At 46.8% G+C, this 22,720-nt stretch overlaps 1 protein-coding gene across 4 annotated transcripts in view; it reads right to left on the reverse strand.

Annotated features, from left to right (window-relative positions):
- The window catches only part of MINAR1 (membrane integral NOTCH2 associated receptor 1), a 61,071-nt gene that overhangs the window by 9,039 nt on the left and 29,312 nt on the right, over positions 1 to 22,720 (reverse strand). Inside the window, exons 1-2 of one of the 4 annotated variants that reach the window (XM_069025840.1) lie at positions 6,983 to 7,025; positions 29 to 2,384 (exon numbers count right to left, since the gene is read on the reverse strand). In XM_069025840.1, coding sequence (XP_068881941.1) covers positions 29 to 2,338 — 2,310 coding nt within the window. In that variant the 5' untranslated portion in view covers positions 2,339 to 2,384; positions 6,983 to 7,025. Of the gene's footprint in view, positions 1 to 28; positions 2,385 to 6,982; positions 7,026 to 12,452; positions 14,965 to 16,227; positions 20,166 to 22,720 lie in introns of those variants that run through there. The other 3 variants (XR_011154171.1, XM_069025839.1, XR_011154172.1) reach the window with 3 other exon arrangements.

Consider the following 22,720-nt stretch of genomic DNA (forward strand, 5'->3'; position numbering starts at 1 on the left):
TTAGTATGTGAGTTAAAGTTCAAATTACCTCTTTAGATTTCCTGTGCCAGTCCTTATTTTCTCCTCCATCTCTCTCTTTCATCTCCTCCTCTGTAATGCCAACTTGGTTGGTGTAAGTAATAGCTCTCCAGTCTCGGGGAGAGTTTGAAATACTTGCTATTTTGGATTCGGTTGCACTGTTTTCCTCTGTTAATGATCTTGATGATCTCCTAGTAAACAAACTTTTTTTTAAGGCTTTTACTCGAAGACTCTCGCTATTACTTCCACTGGCATCCGAACAGCACCATTCTGGATTATTCTCCAGCTTGCCTCCATGAGGAGTATTGTGGCACTGAAATATCTGCGGGGAGTTGCTCTCATCTGATGCGGCATCGCTTGTCAAAGAGTTGAGATCTATTTGTACACTGACCTTCTCTGGCTGCTGGATTTTTTGATCCAGCTTGCTTAATTTTCCCAGGACTTGAGAGATTTCTTCTCGGACACCTGAGAGAGATTCCAGTTTCTTCTCTATTTCGCCAATCCTCAAGACTAATTTGCAGACACTCGTTTTCAGTTCATCATCTGTGTTACTGACATCCGCCCTGACCACTTTATCCAATTTGTTGCAGGCACTCCCGTTGGAGATCTTAGTCAAATTGTGCTCAGGTGAGCTATCACAGTCTGATTTATGCACCTGAGACAAGGAACCAGTGCTGTTGTAGCACGAGGACTGCATCACTCCCGTGGACCCGCTGATACTCATGTCATCCAAAAACCGGAAAATGTCACTGATGTCATCACTCACGATTTCGGAGTCATCATCCGACTGCTTCAGAGAGTGCCGCTCACCGTACTTGGCTTGGCCTGCTGCACACAAATCCTTGCACTTCTTGTGGTCCAGAACCTGCTGCTCTGTTTGTGTCCCAACACTCATGGTCCTGTCGATGCTTAAGATCTGCACAGAAGTACAGTTAATGCTTTTATCCTTAAACTTTTTGACTGGCTCGTGTTTTTCCACATCTAGAATGGAAGGAATCTCCTTAGGTTTATGCCCATTGGGTTTCACAGCATAGTTTGCCTGCATAATTGGTTGCTGATCCTTTGTGTTTAGGTAGGACTGATGCCTGTCAACTGAAGGAAAGTTTGGAGATGGGTTGTTTGAACTCTGGTATCGTGGTTTCTCTTCAGACTGCTTCCTGTTAAAAAATGAGCGTTCAAAGTCAGGGACCTCCTCAGTATTTAAACTCCAGCTTTTAGCTGGCCAGGCAGTTTGCTTCGTTGGCTTTCCACTCCACTTTTTGGTTTCCTGGGGCCCAAGAACAGTAGTTGGGCCAAAATACGTTGAAGCTTGAAGATCATCTAAACTTTCATGCTTCACTCGCCTTTTGTCTGGTATAGGAGAATAAACTGGATTCAAGTACTGGCTGCTGTATGGCATTTCAAAGCTGTGGTTGAAAAAAGTCTGCTTAGAGCTTTCTTTCCTGTTCTGAGGCTCTCTGTGTCCATCTTCTGGTGTTTTGTTGGATGGTATTAAGTTGGGAGATATTGTAATCAGATTATGAAAATCTTCTTTGAATATATTTCTCTTCTGGACACACGACTGCATCACGAAAGGCTCATCATTTGAAATGAAAGTTTCTTTTATGCCTGCACCTATAGGCAAGGAATCCTGGTCTGAAATAGATTCATTTTCAATGTTCATGGGGAAGTACGTACTCTGCATCTCACATGGTGGGGACGTGGCAATGGAGTAGGACGCCAGTGCCTGCAGCCTGTCCAGAGAGGCAGCCCGGCCCTTCATGTCCTTATTAACACCGAGCAAGAAGTTAGGTTCTGATGAGGGGACGAACTGCTGGCAGTCTTTGCAGTCCATCTTTCTGCATTTTGAAGACCTTCTGACTGGAAAGCCCCGGTTAAAGTCCTGGTCGTTGAGCTCGCAGTTGGGCACACAGTCAGGCACACAGTCTGCCAGATTGCAGATCTCTGTGTCAGACCTGCAGGACTCAAAGGACTCCTTCTTCTTCACTTTGTGCCTTGCTACTGGAAGCTTCTCCTTGGCCACTCCCCCGTTCATTTGTATGAGGTTGAATATTGTTACTATATCTGCTGCAACCATGATTTTCTTTGATTGCTGATTGTTTACAGTGCATCTCATTTTGTCTTTGAACAAAGTCGCTGGGAAATTAGGATCCAGGCAAGCAGTGTAAAACAGCACGCTTCTGAGCTTGGCCAACTGGGATAAATCAAACCTTGCACACAGGGACTTGCAGAGATCCTGGTAAGAAACAGTATTCTGCTTCGTGTCCAGCTCCTCCAGTATCTTCACCAGGAAGAGTGAGGATTCCTGGCTGGACTCCATGGCTTAAGCGTATTTTGCCGTTCAGCCTGGAAACTGCGTTCCACTTCTACAGCAACACAGAAAAGATTGTAAGTCACTCACAGACAATACCCAGGGCCTTGCAATTCAGCCAGAGATGGGGCCTGACTCCCTAACCATGCAGTCCAGGGCTTGCTTTTATAACCCACCCTCATGTTCTGAACTTCAGGCTGTAATCCTAGCATCCAATAAATCAATACTTAAATGGAATCAGGGTTTTATCCAAGAAGGCTCCGTTATACCAATGTCTACTAAAGCAACCAAGTGAATACATAGCAGAAGCTTTGGAGAGGCTGAACTAATGGCAAATAGACAATCCCAGCCTGCTTGCTATGGGACTATCACAGAATTTCTTACCAACTTGTGAGAGGTTCAAAGCACAGTTTGAGCATCAAACTGCAATAATTCCAGTCCTAGCCTAACCAGGGCTGATCTACTGCACCATGACATGTTTTCGTGTCTGAAATGCAAATGGCTCTGAGGCAGATTTTCTGACAATAAACTTCTGACATGTTTCTAGAAGCTATCTGAGCACATAATTACCATCTTGCTTACTTTAAACCATTATTTTCTCCTCTACTCTGAACTATCTCCTTTGGATATCTTGACATATTTTTTCCAGAAATACATTTTCCTAAGTATAAGATTCAGGAATGGAAAAGTTGCCAGATCCCATGTGAAAAGTCTGTTTGAGCCCCATTTCAGGTCTTAAGGCCAAAATTTAGCAAAGAACAGAAGGAGTTAAATAAAAATCCTCCTGAACCTTGAAACCAATCCAGCAGATGCTAGAGGGCTGGCTGCCAATCAGGATAGATTTGAAGACAGAGAAATATCAAGGACAGAGAATATCCTCTTCAGTGATGCACTCCCAGTGAGGTCTAGAAGTGCATTTCCATTCACCATTCCGAAATGACAGGGCAGAGGTGAAGAGCAAAAGCTGCACATTTATGTGGATAACAGGAACAGCTTGAACAAGCACAGCCAACCCTAGCAAACACCTTGGGGAGAATATAAACTCCTGGCACCTTCAGAGCTGAAACCAACCTTCAGCTATTATGGATTAGGAAAGGATGTTGATTTTTCATCCTTCTCTATTGTGAATATCCTTGTCGGTGTCTCTGCTGTTGGCTACTAGGAAAGAGCACAGAATGATGCAGTTTGCCAACTGCCATGTTTGGCCACTCTGTCTTTGTTATTCTTACTGATAGGAATAGCAAAAATCTCTTCCCTTTCCCAAAAAGGTATGGTATCTTTCCCCATTCACTCCCACCCTTAGATGACCCCTGGAAATGGCCTCTCCTCCATCAAGTGCAGAATATCCACCCAAATGGCAAAGCACTGAAGTCAACATTGCAAGGTTTATTATTACTCATTCTAAAAGTCACCTTCTGGTCAAAAACCTCAGGGCTCCTGTTTCATCTCCTGCCCTGACATTACACACCAGTGATTCCTATCAGTATCAGAAGCCAGAGTACTTCAGTTTTCGTTAACAAATAGTCACCCAAACGAATAAAAAACAAGTCTAAAGTTTTTTACTTTCACTTTAACATCCTGGTCAGCATATTTTCTTCCTCAGCTTTCAGTCACAATCTTCATGAGATGTGAGCTGAGGTCTGATGGACCAGATTCTGCAAGTGGATCCTTCACATCGTGATGAAAAATGAAAAAGCAGCAAATACTAAAGAGTACATTATGTGTACAGCTAAATTGCACTTCTCTTGGTGAGCTCATCTTGGTTTTAAGATGCTTAGCTGTTTCTATCTTTCATTGTGCCTACCAGATCTTCAGCTTTGTAAAATTTCAAAGCATGGATTCAGATGTAGTTTAAAGAGTGAGAATATTAGGAAATGTAATAACAAAGTAGAATATTTTACAGTACATAAAAACATCGCTCAGGAATAGTCTAAGGAATATTTTCAGTGGTTTTTTCCTAGTCTACTGGAGACCAAATGTGAAATTTTGAATTGGTAAAGGAAACGAGTGTAACAGACAGTATTTCCAGATTCAGTATTTGTGAAGTTACACTTAACATGAATTGCAGTTGCATGTACATTCAGCTCTGCGCAATTCAAGTGAAACTTAATCTGACATGCTCAAAGACCAGAGAAATTGGCTGTGTCAGAGGTCTGGTGGCACTCAGGATGGGACTGAACACCAGCAGCTGCAGAGGACCAGCACATCCCAGTGTTGCTGTTTCACCCTTTTGTTTTGGTCCAGCCTCATGTACTTCAGCTTTTTTGGATGAAAGGTTCTTGCTAGTATTTCAAATTCTGCAAGCCTGCCTTAGCCAAGTTTTCCTTATTCACATGAGCAGTAGTGAAAAATAGGAGAGCTGCTTTGCCAATAATCAGGAATTTAATGCACTGTTCTAGTTCACTGTTAAATGCATCAAACCTGAAGTGAGCAGGATCCAGGCAATAATCAGAATAGCAGTTTTTTGAAACTAATTCTGTTAGATGCAGTAAATAATTCAGCATGTTGTTATAGCATTGAATATTGCTGGATGCTGAATTTTCTAAATTGATGCTTTCCTGGGTTGTAAGGAGAGCATGTAGATACAGGCACAGTTTGCATGAGCACTTCTTAAAGGATAAATAAACCCCATTTCAACCAGCTGTGACCAGAGCAGTTGATTGGCACTGGGAAAAGTATTTTGTCACAGAGGTAGGAAAGTTTTAATGTGAAGTGTCAGATATCAGTCTGTCGTCGGAGACTAAAAAGTGAAGCAGGTGGAAGTGGTGAGGCCACTTTGAAGAAGTCTGAAAACCTGTTCATCGCTGGGCTCTGTGTAGGATCGGCCAAGTTTATGTCACATGACAATCACACCAAACACCCCTCGACCGCCGCTGGCCGGAGGAGAAATCCCGCCCTGCGTGACGAAGGAGAACGAGGAACCCACGTGCTCAGCCCGGTTTCAATCCCCCGCCGCTGCCGCAGGAGAAATCCCGCAGCTCAGGAGAACGAGGAACACACGTGCTCAGCCCGGTTTCCATCCCCCGCCGCTGCCGCAGGAGAAGAGCTTTGTCCTGGATTTGCTGCTTGTGGCACGCCCGTCCCAAAGCACGGCATGGGGGAAAACCCGGACTGGATTTTTCCCGGAGTACGGAATGGATTCTGGGGAAAACCCGGACTGGACTTTTCCCGGAGTACGGAATGGATTCTGGGGAAAACCCGGACTGGACTTTTCCCGGAGTACGGAATGGATTCTGGGGAAAACCCGGACTGGATTTTTTCCGGAATACGGAATGGACTCGGAGGAAAACCCGGACTGGACTTTTCCCGGAGTACGGAATGGATTCTGGGGAAAACCCGGACTGGACTTTTCCCGGAGTACGGAATGGATTCTGGGGAAAACCCGGACTGGACTTTTCCCGGAGTACGGAATGGATTCTGGGGAAAACCCGGACTGGATTTTTTCCGGAATACGGAATGGACTCGGAGGAAAACCCGGGCTGGACTTTTCCCGGAGTACGGAATGGATTCGGAGGAAAACCCGGACTGGATTTTTTCCAGAATACGGAATGGATTCGGAGGAAAACCCGGACTGGACTTTTCCCGGAGTACGGAATGGATTCTGGGGAAAACCCGGACTGGACTTTTCCCGGAGTACGGAATGGATTCTGGGGAAAACCCGGACTGGACTTTTCCCGGAGTACGGAATGGATTCGGAGGAAAACCCGGACTGGATTTTTGCCGGAGTACGGAATGGATTCAGGGAGAAAAAATATTTTACTGTTCTGTGCTCAGCTCCAAAAAGTCATGCTAAAGGCTGGAGGAGAGCACTTGTATCTTTTTTCTCTCAGCAGCATGTACCTTGGAGGCACAGCCTCTTTCACAGCCTCTGTATTTCTCTGACATATCACCATTAATGACACTCCCAGCTAGTTACCACCAAGGCCACCAAGTCCTCTGTACTAGTTTGAAAACAAACCAGTGGGAGATTGCAAGTCAGAGTTATAATTTAAGAGGAAAATTAAAATAGTGCAAGAACAGTGACAGAGTCAGGATACAACCTGACAGCCTGTTAGTCAGGGTGGTGGTAGCAGTCCAGATGAAGTGGTCCTGGAAGAAATGGTCTGGTCTTCACCCAAAGGTCCAATGGTAGCTCTTGTCCTCTGGGAATCCAGTAAGGGCTGCTTGTGCTGCTCCAAACCCCAGATTAGATCCAGGTGTGAACACTTGGCTCCTCCCACTGGGTAGAGCACCTCACAATGGGCTGATGTAATTCTATGAGTCACGTGGTGGGTCCTTGATTGCCCACAGAGATAAAAGAGATAACAGAGATAACACCTGGAGGGAGTTATCAAGGATGAGTCATGGGAGGAGATAACGAGCAGTGCCCCACCCACTTTAACAGCTTGTGAAGATGATAAGAGAATACATACTATTGGTTAGATCTTACATTGTAACCTAGGTCATCCTCACAGAATAAACTTTACATGTGGGGCTCAGAGACATTCCCAGCTACCAGGGGACTGGAATTGCAAGTCAATTTTCTGCGTGTTATATATCTGACACTTGGGACAGGAGTGAAAATATGTCTTTTTGTCACCTCCAGGCTGAATACCAGCAAAAGCAACTATCTCTTCCTATTTGTAAATTCACAGCTTCTTGCAAACCCCTCACCTGGATATGCATTTTCACAGCCTGATGAACACTGTGCTCCCTGCACTGGTCTGCCAGCAGCCTGCCTTCTCCCCACTCACACTCCTGCTAAAAAACAGTAAAAAGCCAGTTTGCGATAATGTATTTTTGAAAAGCGTCAACCCATTTTGTTCCCCACCTCTCTGTCTTTACTCTCTCATCCCAGTGAGGATATCCTAGGTACAGCTTCTTGAAATTTTTTGCTTTGTACCAAGCCATTCTTAGCATCACCAGAGGTTTTAACTTCAATTTAGGTTTCTAAACACTATGAATCTGGTAAAACTCAGGTGCAGCCTGATCTGCAAGGCTGCTGAGTGATGACGAGTTCAGTAAACTGAGATGAAGCCTTGCTGCACAACCCTAATCTCACGTTGCTTCTACTTAGCACCAACAAGGAGCATTATTTTGGGGACCCCAATCCATACCCTGCAGTAAGGCAGAGGCACTAAAGCACAGACACCAAGCAGGAGAGCTCTGCTAGACTGGGTCAGCTCAGTGCAGACCCTGTGCTCACAGACCCAAGCCTGGCAGGTGGCAGTCAGCTATAAAGCAGTGAGAGGTCAGGGAGGTGACAGAGGCTCTGAGACAAGGGTGACCAGGAGAGTAGCTGAACCTGCTCAGGTGGGAATTCAGCCAGTCCATTCAACTGAGACTCAGCTATGGGAGGTGGAAATTGAAAAGGCAGGTTGCAAAATCAGATTTAAGCCTTGAGGAAAAGAAAGATAGCTAGGAGCTGGAATAATTTCCTCTTCACCCCTTGGCTGTTCACAAACAGCTTTTTGGTGTGAGAGCACTACAGGTGTAAAAGGTGTCTCTGGGCTTCAGCCTGAGCATGAAAATGGGTGCTCCTTTGTGCCAGAGCATCCCAAACATTGCTGCTAGTGGAGCATCAACAGATTCAGGCTGTGAAGAACAGGATGTAATACCCCATAAGGATAATATATAAGGACCTTGAAATTTTGTTTCCTGCTTCAGGGATGTAAAAACCTAGTGTCAAAATTTTTAGTGGCACATTAAGCTGCTCTGTCTCTTGTCAAGTCTCCTAACAGCCTGCAACAGAGACAGGTGCTTCTTGGCAGGCCACCCCAGGAGCTGCCACATCCCGGGTGCCAAGCACTTGGCCGTGCAGCATCTCAGCCGTTATGTCCACGTTCATTCATTATCTCTCAAAGCAGGACCAGAATAGACCCAGACATGGCACATAAATGCAGAGCTCTGAAATAAGCACAGGAAGGTCTTTTAAAGAGGGTACAGGGTCACAAATCAATCAAAAGCAGCAGAGAGAATTTAAGCACCCACAGCAAGAGCAGCAGCACAGGGTCTTCTCAGATGGCCTCAATTCCACCAATGCCCTTGTGCCTTATCCTCACTGCCAGCAGCCACACACACCCTCCAAAGCCCCCCTCAAACTACTTTGGTCTCCAGACACATGGAGTTTTCTAGACACAGGGATGGGATCTAGCTTATTTATCTTCAGCAAGACCATCTCTGACCAAAGGAGCCACTTAACATTTCATCCTTAGTGATTTTCTTATATTAACACTGGAAGGGTTGCTTTGACTCAGCTTCCCAAGATTTGACGTTTGCTGCTCTAATAGCACAATTATATCCCAGCATGGACTTGTACAGCATCACATTGCACAGCCAGTCGATGGGGGCTGGTTCTCCTTGCACGCAGATGAGCTCCAGACTCACCACAAATCGATGTCTTCTTACCCTGCACCAGGAGCAATGAACTGAGCTCTCATCTTACCACTAACCCACTGTCTCAGCCTCTGGAGGAGAAGTCCAAGAATATTACGATTGCAACCTCCATCCCCAGTGGAGCTTTCTGCTGCACAAAGGGAATATACTATTCTATTTTCTGGTGTCTTTAGGAGCCAAGCCTCCATGAAACCTCTCCCCCTGTGGTTCTCCAAACCAGGGGAACCTGCAGACTCTTTCACGCAGCTTGCTTCCTTACAGAAAAGCCAGAATGCACTTTCCTTCCTCACCACCTCCCAAACCAGCACTGGGGTGGGGGTGGTCCCCTCACATCCTATAAATTCGCCATCCACAGGAATTATTGAAATTAGTACTGCTTCCCAGTTGCCCTGCCTGCTTCCCTGTTACTCCTTCAGCCCAAACCCTGTCCTGCCAAATGGTCTAAGGGCTGCACACACTGGGGCAGATAAACCCCAGCAGAGGATTCAAGAGACAGTCCCACCACTCGACTTCCCTGAGCAGCTGCAGGGTGGCAAGGTGCCCTGCACGAGTCTGAATCATGGCCACTGGCAGACAGTCCACGTTCTCTTCCTCTCTTATTTCCTCCTTCATTTCCTTCCCTGCTCTTTGTGCCACTGACATTTGCTCTCCCCATTTCCCAATATCCACAGCAGGTGCAACTAATACACAGATGTGACTGCTGGAGTCATCATTCCCCCTCTCCCTTTGATTTGCCAGCCCAGAGGGAAACAGCATCCTTGTTTTGTCCCCCCCACAGTGACTAACGGGCCACCCTAGAATGCCACTACGGCAACAGCAGACGGCGAGTGATCCTTGCATAAATTCCCTCAGAAAGAGCCAGCTACTTCAGCACAGGAGAACATTAATACAGCAATATGCTGCTTTACTATTAACTCGAGCTCATAAATCATTCAGCCTGCCTTCCCAACACCAGATACTATAAAACAAGGCAGGCAACACTTGCCTCACATGAAACGTAACCCATCGAGATGGAATTCAGTTTTGTTTTTTCCCACACTCACAAATCCATTTCTCTGTCAAAACATTAAGAAATTTCTGATGAAGGAACGGGGACCTCGAGCCCCATCTGGCTTCCACTGCACACAGACACGGGAGCTGGCGCTCGGGGAAACAATGCCCGTTTCCGCACACCTTATTCCTCCTCCCTCCAGCCTTCTGCTGCTCATTAAAAAGAAAACTAAAACACGCACTCTGGAGCCCTGTAATGGCAACTGCTCCTCTCCACCTTTCATTGAAGAGAAAAGTCCTCCTGACCAGTCTGACACAGGCTGTCTCCTCCAGACTGTCGCCTTGGCTGTGCAGGAGCAGGGTGGGCTCAGTCCCTGGGGCAGGCAGGAGGTGGGTGCTGCCTCCCTGCCTCGCCAGTGTGGTTTTTATTCATTCCTTCAAAGCCGAAGGGAATGAACACCTGCATGCAGGGAGCTCACGGTGCCTGTGCACCCGCTCTCGCCAGTGGCTCGCTGCTGTTGTGCACGGGAACAATGCACACTCTGCACCCTCCTGGACATCCCACTGCCAGCCTCCTCCGAGGTTCACCGGGGGTCGCTGGGAACAGCACTGGAAGAAGTTGCTGTTTTCTGGCTCTTGCCTTGTGTGAATGAGCCCAGGAAAACCGCGCTTTACAAACCCAGTTCCTTAACAGAGGCAAGCTCTGCTGTAAAAGGACTCTGCACAACACTTCAGCTTTCCCAACACCCCAGAATTCAGCGGTTTTTAAAGGATCTGAGTGCATAAATTAACAGGGAACTTGTGGATAAAAGCAGCGGACCCTCACAGCTGTGTCAGGGCTCAAGTCAAACAGGGTTTGCCACTGATTTTTCTTGCACAGTAACATTAGGCTGATTATTTGCATGGTTCAGTTATGCAATCCAGGTTAAGGTATCTCTACGATCTGGGAAAGTGCAAACAATCAATCTAAAACTGTGAAATAAATTACTTGAATTATTACTGCATCATATACTCTTGGTAATTCTTTGCCAACTCTTGGCCCATACAGACACACAGACACACACAAATACTGTCCTCCCAATGCATTATTAGAGCGCATCCAAGCCACATTTTTACCACAAATTTTTGCATAAGGAGACACCATTGAAAATACTGACAGACAGACACAAAAAAGTCTAATTGAATTAAATGTGAGCCATTTATCCCATCTGTGGGCAACCTGGATCTTTGCACAGCAAACCTACAACAATCTCACTGGCACCCAGGACCTGACTGCTCCCTCATCCTGGTGGGTCCAGCTTCCCTGATCCCCATCCCTTCAGACTCCCTGCTTGGGGTTGGGGGACCCTGGGGCTCAGCCCAGGGTCACCCACTTGCTCCCCTCGGGCAGATCCACCTGTGCGGGACTGAAGTAGAGCTGCCAAAGTCCCAGACGGAGTTTCAAGATTTTGGAGTACCCCCTTTCCCAGAGAGCCTGACAAAGAGGCAGGACCCCGGTACCGGTGGGGACCACAGGGGCTGGGGGGTCTCTCACCTGCGCTTACTCCTCCTTCTCCCAGCCCGGCGCGGGGAGCCGGTGCTGAGCCTGTTCCCCTGCACCCCCGGTGCCCAAAGCATCCCTGGGGCTGGAGAGCGGGGGCCGCTTGTCCTCGGCGCCCCTTTCCCCCAGCCCACCCCTCCGCGCCCCCCTCCCGCACCTGGGGCTCACCTGCGGGTTCCGCCTGCCTCTGGCGCGGGGAGCGCGGCCGTCACGGCTGGATCTGCCGCTGCAGCAGCCGCTTCCCGGCCAGGAGGAGGAGGAGGAGGAGGAGGAGGAAGAGCCCGAGCCTGAAGCCCCAGCAGGATGCCATAGCGCCGGGCTGCGCTGACAAAGGCGGCAGCAGGTTGGCATGGGAGGAGGGAGAGAGGGGAGGGAGGGGAGGAGAGAGGGAAGAGAAGGAGGGGAGACGGGAGGGAGGGGGCTACACAAGCCGAGCCTCTCCGCACCGCCCCCCGATCCCGCGGCGGGGCTGCCCCGGCCGGCCCCGGGCGCTGCGGCAGCGGCGGCCCCGGGTCCGCAGGGATGGGGCGCGGCGGGAGGCGGCGGGGCCGAGACTCCGCTTCCCTAAACCATTATCCTTATTATTTTTATTATTAGTGTGAGTCCCGGCGCTCCTCGGGGCGGAGGACAGCGGCCGGCTCTCCCCGCACCGGCAGCCCCGCTGTCCGGGCAGGAAAGGGGGTGCCCAGCGGGAAAGGAGCCTCTTCCCAGTCGGGGACATGGAGAGCAGCAGTCTGAGGAGGAGCGGCTGAGGGAGCTGGGGCTGTTCAGCCGGGAGAAAAGGCGAGTCGAGGGTGACTATCGCTCTTCACAACTGCCCGAAAGGAGGTGGTAGCCAGGTGGGGGTCGGTCTCTTCTCTCAGGTAACAAGCGATAGGGCAAGAGGAAACGGCCCCACGTTGCACCAGGGGAGGCTGAGGTTGGATATTAGGAATTATTTCTTCACTGAAAGGTGAAGGCTGGAACAGACTGCCCAGGGAAGTGCTGGAGTCACCATCCCTGGAGGTACTTAAAAGATGTGTAGATGTGGCACTTAGGAACATGGTTTCGTACTGAGTTAACAGTTGGACTTGATGATCTTAGAAGTCTTTCCCAACCTAAACAATTCTGATTCCATGACAACACCCCCGTGCCCACCTTGCATGCCCACCGCCCCCAGGGCACCAAGGCCACCGATGCACTGTCCCTGTACTGCACAGCTGCCCACACCCCCCTCAGGCAAGTGGTCCTTGCAGGGATGGGGTCTGGCGGTGTAGGAAGGGGCTGTGAGGGCTGCACGGTGTGGGAGTCCCCACCCCAGGTGTGCTGCGGTGCACGTGCAGCACCACGACACTCACGCTCTCAGTCTGGGCAGGCAAGGTCTTACCTCAATCAGAGCACTGCCTCTTCCCCTGCTGCTGGCTGGCTGGCCACGCCACGCAGAAATACTGCAGAGAGTTTTTAATAGAGGTGTTGCTGGGTGAAATAAAGCAGAAAGATGTCAAAGGCTCGACTTCTCCTCTCACTAGCACTGTTTGGGGAGCGGACTATCGGCTTTCCTTTCCTAGATGAACTAATTTGAAGGGTTGTATGCACAAGCACACCACGGCTGTCAGACCACTATGGACAAAGTGGCCTGAAACTATGTGGTTTACTTACTCTGACAACCTTGGGAACAGAACTCTCTGCTTTCCTGAGAGAAACGAGGGGTCAGGAAGGGGTTTTTGTCTGAAACCCACTGATGGGTGAGTTCTTCCACTGGCTTGGAAGAATATTGTGTGTGATTCAGTGTATACATAACATCTGTAGAGACACTTAACACATATAGCAGTTAATACAAGAGGAGAAGGTAAACATACATCCTTGCAAATGGAAAAAAACTTGTTTATACTACATTATTCTTACCACTACTTAACAGCACTGAAAGAGGCAGTGTCCTTGGGCCTCATTTTCCATGCTTTTGTCAGATTTTTTAGTCTGTAAGTATCCATTTACTTGCAAATTTCATGGCTGGGCGATTTCAGCCCTACACCTCTTCCTAGAACACATGCCTTCAGGTCATCAGAATAGTGAGAAGAGGTCTCTGTACCCTTCAGAACTGCACACACCAGAGAATAAATAGACATTTCTTACCCCTCGTTCAGGTCTGGGTGATCTTACTTGGTTTTGCCTGGGTTCTGAAAGGTTTCCAGAGCTGGCTCCCACAACTGGAGCCAGAGGAAAATTTGGTGACTTCGTCTTTTACCTTCCTTGTTTCTGCCTCAGCATGCGGAAATTACATTTAATTGATGGCAAGGGTTTCATTAGCTTTTTGTGGGCTGTGACTAGCAGCATATAATTAGGAATCACCTGCAAAAATTGGTTTGAAACAGTTGAACACGGTGCAGACTCATAAACACATTGATTTTACACTGGGTGGTGTGTCCCGAGGGCAGCAGGGCTGGCTCCCCTTGGGGCTGGGGAAACCCTCTCTGAGTAATTGGGGTGCTCCAGGTCTGCAGTGGCACCTGCCACCACCCCTCCCTTTTCTCTTGTTTTCCAATCTTGGAAAACAAGTTCTTGGATTCCAGTTCTCCTCCCTCCCCAGGCCACGTCTGACAGCAGCTTCAGTGGGAATTTCGTCCAAGAGGAGAGCACCAGATCAGCACTCCCTGTCCCAGTTCTCCATCTAATTTTGGCACCATCAACTCCTGTCTCCCCTCCCCACCTTTTCTTGACATTTCTGCTTTGTTCTTCACTCTTATTTTCCCTTTCATCTCCTCTTTCCTTCAGCAGCTGGCACATTTACCTCGTCTGGCTCCACCTGCCCTCCAGGCCTCCTGTCTTCCTTTCCCCTCTGCTTCAGCAACTCCTTCCAAATTAAACACGGGATGTAGGAGATGTCTCCTCAAGCCAGGGGTGTCCAGAACTGAGCACACCCACCTTTCCCAATTTGATGGGCATCACAGTGCTGCAGAAATGGTGCCCAGTTCCTCATGGTCTCTTCCCTCTGTAGCACAGCCCTAATATAAAGATAATTCAGCCCAATTTGGTTGTCAGGGCATGTTCCTCCTTCTTACATGATGCTGATTCCAGCTACACAAAAATGAACATGTTGCCACTGTCTTCTCTCACAGCAGCAGTGGTGCTTTTTATTTGTGCACAGAATAGTTCCTCAGGGTTGGAAACACTGAAGCTGATGGATGCAGAAGGGGAAACGTTGAGGGTAAGGTCTAGGAAAGAAAATGTGATTTTCATCACTGCCACACTCACTAGATATTTCTCTGAAACTTTTTGGCCTCCTTCCCATGTGAGTAACTCCCTGTGGAGGGGCAGGTTTTTCCCACTCTTGTCTTATCCACAGTCTCCTGCAAAATTTCCTCTCTGTTGCGACCCCTCTAGAGCAGTGTGCATCCAATGAGCCAGCATAAACATCAGCAAGCCTGGGCTCAGGGCTCTCACTTTGCCTTTCCTCATGCCCGTGGCTGTAGCACCACACAGCTGCTATGTGCTCCTCCTCACAGAGACTCATACAAGTGTTTATAACTTCAAACCAAGCTGCTTGTCCCAGTGACAGCAAAGGGACTGCCCCAAGGGCCCGTTTTAAAGCACTAACTACTCTTTATGCGGCAAGTCTTTTCTTCACCTTCCTTATTGCAACCTCTGGGCAAATTTGTGCCATTAGAAAAGCAAGACCAAAAATCCTTCAGTCAATTTGGTGTTTCAGCTGCTCTCAGGAACCCCCAAACCATTTCCTGGTGAATCTCTTTTCCTAAGAGGTAAAAGAAAACAAATTTCATTTTAACTGGGACATGACCTTGCCTAGCACCTTCTTCAGCACAGGCATTTCTTAAACAGCTAGCAGCATTCTAATGGTATTAAATTGTAGAAAAAACAGTCCTTTGCCAGTATCATCTTTAGTGCAGAGACTGGTTTATATTTTCCAGTGTTCAGTAGCAAGTCCTTAATCTCTTCTGGGCTTGCTTTTAAGAGAAAGAGAAAATCTAAAGCCCAAAGCATAGCCTGTGCTGGGACTACAGTTAGTTACACTCCAAACAGACAAGCCTCTCTGAGCCTGCTGTGCTCCCTGAACTCTTTAACCAGGATTTGGGAGAGCAAGGCAACCTCTGGGGGAAGAGCCAGACAACCCAGAGCACTGCTTTCTTCCTCTCTGTCACGGTCTGGGTGAAACATGGAATCCTCTCCTAGCTGAAAGACAAATACTAAAACTTTCTGCATCGTTAAATAGCACTTAGCAATACGGAGCCTGCAGATTGCTATTTTTATCGAGTACTCCGTATTTGCACTTCCTCTGAAATCTCAGCAGGGTCTCAATATTGCTGAAGCTGACTCCTGCAGCCAGTGTGCACGCAGGCTGTGCCTGGAAGGATGCATCTTGGAGCTGGCAGCAGTTATCAGTGAGTGATTGATAATGGGCAAACCTCTTGTTCAGCTAAACGGGCTTTGGCACAGGATCACTTGAAATATAACAACAAAAAAAAATTTAAAAAAATCAGTCTGTTGAGGAGCATCCACCCATACCAGATGTGCTGACTGGAGAATATGCCAAATTCTTCAAAGCAGTACAACTTGACAGCAGTTCTAGGCAGAAGTGGTATTTTTCCCCCAATGTATTTACAAACAAAAAAAACAGTAACTGTGGAGTAGGGTGAATATTTTTCTGAATATTGGTCTAAATTTTTTAATGAGTTTCCCTCTGCTATATTGAATTACTTTTCAGTGGGTGTGGGAACAACTGGCTTTCGCTGGCACAAACACCTATGAAAAATATACACACCCCCCCATACTGCATGTCTGAGCATTTGTAAAGTGCACTTTTAAAACCATGTAGAAAAACACTGATGATTAAAGTGGCCATGGGCTAATCCATCAGAGAGAAGAAATGTTACATTTAAGTTTGTTTAACCAACTTAAACTCAAAACCAGAACAATTTTATTATTTATATTCACGACCAATACTTTTCCAAATGAGCCTTCACTTCTCAGTTTGGGTCTTTGTGAATGCACTACTTACCACGAGCAGAAGGGGTACAATTCAGACACTTCTCAGGTCACGGCACGCACAAACTCCCCTTTCTGGAGTGAACACGCACAAAAGCACGGGTGCAACTGATTTTAGGTCAAAAGTGAGTGAAAAGATAATCAAGGGTTTGCTTTTCAAGTGCAGCCTGCAGGAGGGAGTGAGGGCTGGAGGGCCAGGCAGATGGAGCCACGGTGGCTCACGTTCACCTGTGTCCCGCCATCGCTCCGGCTCTTTGGGCACCGTTTCCTCTCGATCGCACAGGTGAAGGCAGCAGCAAGTGTGACAGGTAACCACCTGCTATTTTGCAAGGCTCCCTCCAGCACAGCTCCACAACAGGCTGTGGAGGATCTCAGGTCAGCGCTGGAGACAGATTTGTTCCGTGTGAGCTCTTGGGAAGGTGTTACCTTCCATACTGAGTGCCAGAGAGGTGAAGGTGCTTCCAAGCTGTGCAAAGCACGTGCTGATTTCTTGCACGTTCAGGTGAATTTTCTATGCAATCTGTCTCTCTGTTGGTTACTGGCTCATCCCCAAGTCCCCAAGCCCATCAAGGTTTTCGAAAGGAAAATCAAAATAACGTTCTCAAGAGAGTCAAAACCCTGAAGGAAGATAGCTCTCATCCAGTGATGCTCTGTGATGGAGGGTGGCACAGCTCTGCCTCCCTGCTGGCTTTAGCCCTCACATTTCCACAACTGTGACCTAACCAAATGTCCACTGAAGCCAGAGGAGACTTTCCAGTCGTATCGATGGATGCCTGATTGTGCTCACTGGCACTTAGTAATACACTAAACAGTCTTCAGATTTCTTGTGGTCACCAAGGAATTCACAAATGCCTTAGCTTTTACAGCCCTGAGTAATTATTTATTGGGATGGCCTTTTTATAGAATCTCCTTAAAATGTCCATCCAGGTTTTAAGGCCAGCAGAGACTATTAGCTCATCGGTCTGCAGAATAACCTATCCTGTAGCATTTCACTCAATAACCACTGTGTTTAGCTCAGCAGTTAGCATTTGATTAAAAAGTATCTTCCAGAAAAGCCTGCAGTCTCCACTGAAGAAATTGAGAAATTAAGAAACCATCAGTGGTTTATCTGGTGCTTAATCTCTGGTTTAAAAGTAAGAAGTATTTAATACAGAATATCCCCCCACCTTTGAATACCTCTGGACACTTGGCTGGGGAGCACCAACATCTCTAGCCCAGCACCCTCACAGGTTTGTATCCCCCAGAACAGTGTGACACAGTGTGTCTTGCAGAGAAATGCCTTGAATTGTCATAGGGGACTGAGCTATTCATCCTAATTCCAGCCTTGCAGTCTGGAAAATGAAGGGAGAATCTTTGCAAATCATTGTTGAGAGAAAGGACAAGTTCTCCCTTCTGCCAGGTGGGTTGGAGGAAAGCAACCATCGCTGTGATGGAGTGGTTTAATTCTGACTCCTTCTCCAGCTGAATCATGAGTTGCACTGCTTTGCCTTCTTCTCCCTCAGTATTTCTGTCTTGCTTGTTCTGAGCTCTAGCTCCCCATCTCCTCTGTCAGTTTTGCTCCAGGGAACAATATCACATTGTGGGAACAGTCCTAGGTCCAGCTTGTTCATGTCTGATGGTGGGCAGGAATGCACCTCCACTTCACCTTGGCTTCTTTGGCCGTGCTTTTATTTATAACCATTTCCTGGATCTTCACTGTGGGAATAAGGATCATGTATTAACCAGATGCTCCAAGGCTTTCAGGGATGAAACAATATATTTTCTCTGAGCCCATGCAAAGTAGAGAGTCAAAAGTGAACTTTTGCAACAACAACTGCTGTGTGGGGGCCAAGGTCAGGTTCCCTGGGAGGGGACCAGAAGAAGGCTTGTGAGAGGAGATTTGTAGAAGCTCTAAAGGAGTTCTTTCACATGTTTCAGCTCAAATCTCTAAATTGTTTCCTGCTCCTAGTATCCATACCTCTGAGCTGAATTTGTCTGCCTTAAAATCCTTTGAGGCGATGCAAGTTTTTGTGCTCCCAGAGTGAAGAATAGTTCAGAACATATCTATGGAAAAAAGTCATTCCTTGCTGGCTTCTCCAGGCCACTTTGTACCTCAATGTGGTGCAAAATTCCCTGGCTGCAATCCAAAGATCCAGGCAGCAGCACACATCAGATTGTGCCTTTGGGCTTGGTGGGGTTAAATCACTCTCTTCATTTGAAATTGTCAGCAAAAAGCATATTGATCTCAGCAGCCCTGGGATTTCTCCAGTAGCTGATAAGGCTGGAGCACGTGGTGTGATACCATCTGACTGCCACTGGACAGAAAGGGAACAGTGTCTTCACATATTCCCATTCTCTTGTATTCCTCCCCTGGTGTCACTGGCTCATTCACAGGAGGTACTGCATGATATAATAAGATGCATCATAACAAGATGTCTTTATAAGCCAAAAAGTCATGCTTCTCCATGCTGGGAAAAACAGCAGATGAATGACCCATATGGATCACAGTAACTTAAATTACATTATGGAGACAGTGAACTGTTTGTGACACATCCTGTACAAGGCTCCTGAACCACAACAAATAGATTGAAACCTTTCTAGCATTTAATCTTTTCTCCCATTGACCATGGGCAGGTCGTAGAGAGAAAGAATCTCTCTTCCTTCTGTATCTGTATTGCATTTTATTAGGTTTGCAACGTTTGCTCCCTGTGTGAGTTATTCTAAGTCCTTACTCTTGCCCTGTGATGTCTGGGGGATTATACACACACTGCAGCCCAGCTCTTCCATAATTGCTTTATCAATGGGGACCATGTAGAACCACATTTTACGTGGCAGCTTTGACACAATTTGTTTTGCTCATGGGAGAGATGGAATACTTAAAGGAATTGCTCTTCTGCTCTGTACCAGAGAGGACCCATGAGGTGTGTCATACCTGACCTGCTTTTGTGCATCAAATCCACGAGGACTGAGGAAAGTCTTGCCTGGAGGTACAGAGACAGGTCCAAGGAGCAGCATCCCAGGGAATGCCTCATGCCAAGAAGCTGCATCTATTCACAGCTGGGCTGGAGCTGAACAGGTTTGCTCAGTGCAAGAAGGTACCAAGAGCAAGTCAAGCCTGACTCCTGGTGCCAGCTTCTGGGCAATGAGCACCAAGATCAAGGATGTACGTGCCCTGTGAGCTGCACCTCACAGGCAGTGATGCCATGGCCACTGTTTTCAGCTTCCAGCTGAAGTGGGAATGATGGAAATGCAGCTCTTGCCTCCCACTTCTGTGCATAGGGAGGGAGCAGAGCTCACCCTGCTTTGCACTTTCACCCCTGAGCTGCATTTGAAATGCTTTTTGAGCACTCTCCCTTTGTCACAACTGAACATTTTCATCAAGCCCAGCAAGAACTTGCTCCTGAATTTGCAAGACGAAATTATTTTACAATATCTTCATTTAATCCAACACTGATGCTGAGATCCAGAGAAAGTGGTATAGGAGACCTTTTCCTTTAAGTATTGGTACTGTAAAACTTCACCACCACCGAGTATTGCCAAAGGTTAAGAGCTAAAAAAGCTTTTTAAAGTCTCTTCTAGACAATTATACTATCTAGACTTGAAGTGATAAGCATCAGAATCATACATGAGTTTTGGGAGGATGCCCAAAAATAGAGAGTGGGGCACAGAAGTACAAAAGCAGTGATGAGACAAATTTAATTTCTGCTGGTAACTGGTTGGTCTGGTTTTGCTCTTTCATGGCTTGCTCTGACCTCACTGTGGAGGCACTAATATATCTGTTGTTTTCTTAGATGAAAATTAAGCCATGACTATGCATTTCTGCAGTGCTCCCCAAAATGCTGCTGGCCCTCGGGGTGACAAGGTCTTGCACTGGAGGGGCTCTTCTGATCCGAGCTGTCATAGCAGCAGCCCTGCTTCTGTGCTCCAGCAGGGCATGCCAGACTGCATCCAAGGATAAAAAGGTAATTGATCCTACAGAGGAAAAGAGCGAGCCTGAGGCGAGAGACAGACACACAAACTGGAAGAATGCAACGTTTATACTTTTACCTAAATCAATAGTAACTATGAGAAAGCTGCTATAGCTGCGAGCTCTTAGGCTGTGGCTGAGTCTCAGACCTGGAAAGGGGTTTGGAAATTCTTGTGTGCGAGAAAGTACCTGAAAACTGCACAAAACTGGGAGTGAGGTGGAGAAAAATCAAAGCCACCAGGAATTAGCTGCTCTTACACATAGGCACAAGGGGTAGTGGGCAATCTTCCTGCAGCCAGGACATGCCATTCTGGAGGTGGCAAAATATGGGGTGAGACCTGTCAGTTCACTTTGCATAAGACAAGTGTTTTTCATGACAAGGTTTCCTGACCTAGGCTGCACTGGAAGAGGCAGATCAGACATCCATCAGTACCCCACGCACCCTGTCCACTGGAGATCATTTATTTTGGCTCCAGTGGCAAGCAGCAATACGTAAATTCATCACGGTCAGATAAACACTAATAAAATGTCCCAGGTTAGAGCAATAGTGATTTTTCTGTCAAGCCCAAACTGAATAAAAAGCAGAAAAATTTCATTTTCTGCTCTGGATCTGGAAGGACCAAGGTGTAGAAACAGAAAAAGAACAAACCACATGAATTCTTTGCAAATAGCTTCCTCTCTCCTAATTGCATTTCCCATCTAACTCCACTTTCGCTATGGCTTGTGGAGGTAACAGCTATTGATCTACAACTATTTTGACAAGGAGAGGTGCTGCAGAAACAGCAGAAATCTCCTCAGGTCGTTGTCAGCTAATCTGGCCACACAGTAAGGGAGAAAACAATTAACACCAAGCACTAGCTGCTGGGCTTATCATTATCCAGCAAGTATAAGGTCCTCTGAGGACTTGAATTCTCATTTGAGTCCAGCTCATAATACAAAAGCCACACCTGAGTAACATGTGCCGGCAGAGCTGATTTCACAGAGTACAGAAATATAAGCACAGGAGCTGCAAACATGTTTTCCATTGACTGGAGCGTACAATGTCTTATTTATCACAAGCCAATTGATGACTAAACTCACCCAGCAAAGTCATAAAAGCATTAGTTTGTATGTGTTGTTCACATTCAGAGACATTATACATCAAAAAGGTCAATGCTTCCCAACTAATTCAATTATAACACAGCCATCTATCATACTAGTTCAGTTAATACCATGTTAGCTTTCTGTTTCTGAGGAATGATAAAAGTTGAAGTATCCATACAGGATATTCCACTATAATGACAAACCTGTTAGTGATAACAGAGCTCGTTGCAAACCTTTCTGCAGCCATTCTTTGCCAAATGCTTTGTGTATCTGAACTACTGCTCTTTGCAGGTGACAGGGTGTTTAGATGCACTGAGACACAGTGCTGCAGCCTGAAGCCATGCTACCTATACAGAGCTTGAAAAATGAGAGTCCCTAAGGATGTTCTATTTGCCTGCATTTGTTATTAAATGCATGGTGACTGGGATTCATTTACTGGTCTGTTTTCAATAGATTTCATCAAAGAAAGAACCATCATCCTCCCAACACAGGTTTGAAAATCTGGATGCAAGATAGCTACAAGGCAAGGATTTATTTAATAAATCTGTGCAATCAGATAGAATGAGAAAATATGATATTCCAATTTTTCTAGAAGTGCAGACAAGCAATCTGGCAGCTACGGGTTCTTCAGTCTGATTTCACAGGCAAGTGAGGCTTTTTAATACACGTTGAAGAAAAGGGCTCTGGAAGCAAATGGTGGCAGGAGAAAATGCACCAAGATAAATCACACCCAGGGACATCGTTATCTTTCTCTGATAAAAAACCTCATTTTTTAAAGCAGCACATATAACCTATCAGGACTTCAGCAAAACAGCAGACATGGAAAATTAAGTTCACTGGAAATTATTTGGATTAATTCACAACTACTTCTCCACCCACCCTGTAGGAGAGATGCTGACATGCCATTTCAAGAGGAGGATGAGCAGGCTGGGGGAGGTTATTAGAGGAATTCCTCTGTGTCTGGGACCCATTTCCGTTACTATTTTCATTAATTATCCGTAGACAGAGCAGAAAGGCACTAATGCCTTCAGTGGCATTAGACAGAGAGCTAAGAAGCATTCTTAGAGAAATTGCACAGAACAAGAGGCTGAGGGATGAGTCAAACACAAAAAATCATTTATGATTCTGTACTGAAGGAGCAGCAAGAGTATCTGTGAGCACCTGGGAGCTCATCAGTGGGGAGGAAGGGGAAAAGCAAAGCACAGGATGCTTACGAGCATTTGACAGGCTGTGGCCATACAAAATCAAAGGGAATGGGGTGAGTAGCTCTGCCCACAGCTACTGGGGAGAGTGTTGACACATTTGCAGGGCACAGATCATTGGGAAGGATGAGGATCTCCCTGGGAAAACCCTGCCCCACATGGTCTCCTGTGCTCAGCAATGCCCAATTCAGTGCAAGAAGCAACAGGGATGAGCCAGTGTTGTAAGAGGAAAGTGGACAAGCTGCTCCATTTAGCTTTGCAAAATGAAGCCTGAG

The sequence above is a fragment of the Aphelocoma coerulescens genome, chromosome 10 (assembly GCF_041296385.1).
Source record: "Aphelocoma coerulescens isolate FSJ_1873_10779 chromosome 10, UR_Acoe_1.0, whole genome shotgun sequence".
Classification (NCBI taxonomy): Eukaryota; Metazoa; Chordata; class Aves; order Passeriformes; family Corvidae; genus Aphelocoma; species Aphelocoma coerulescens.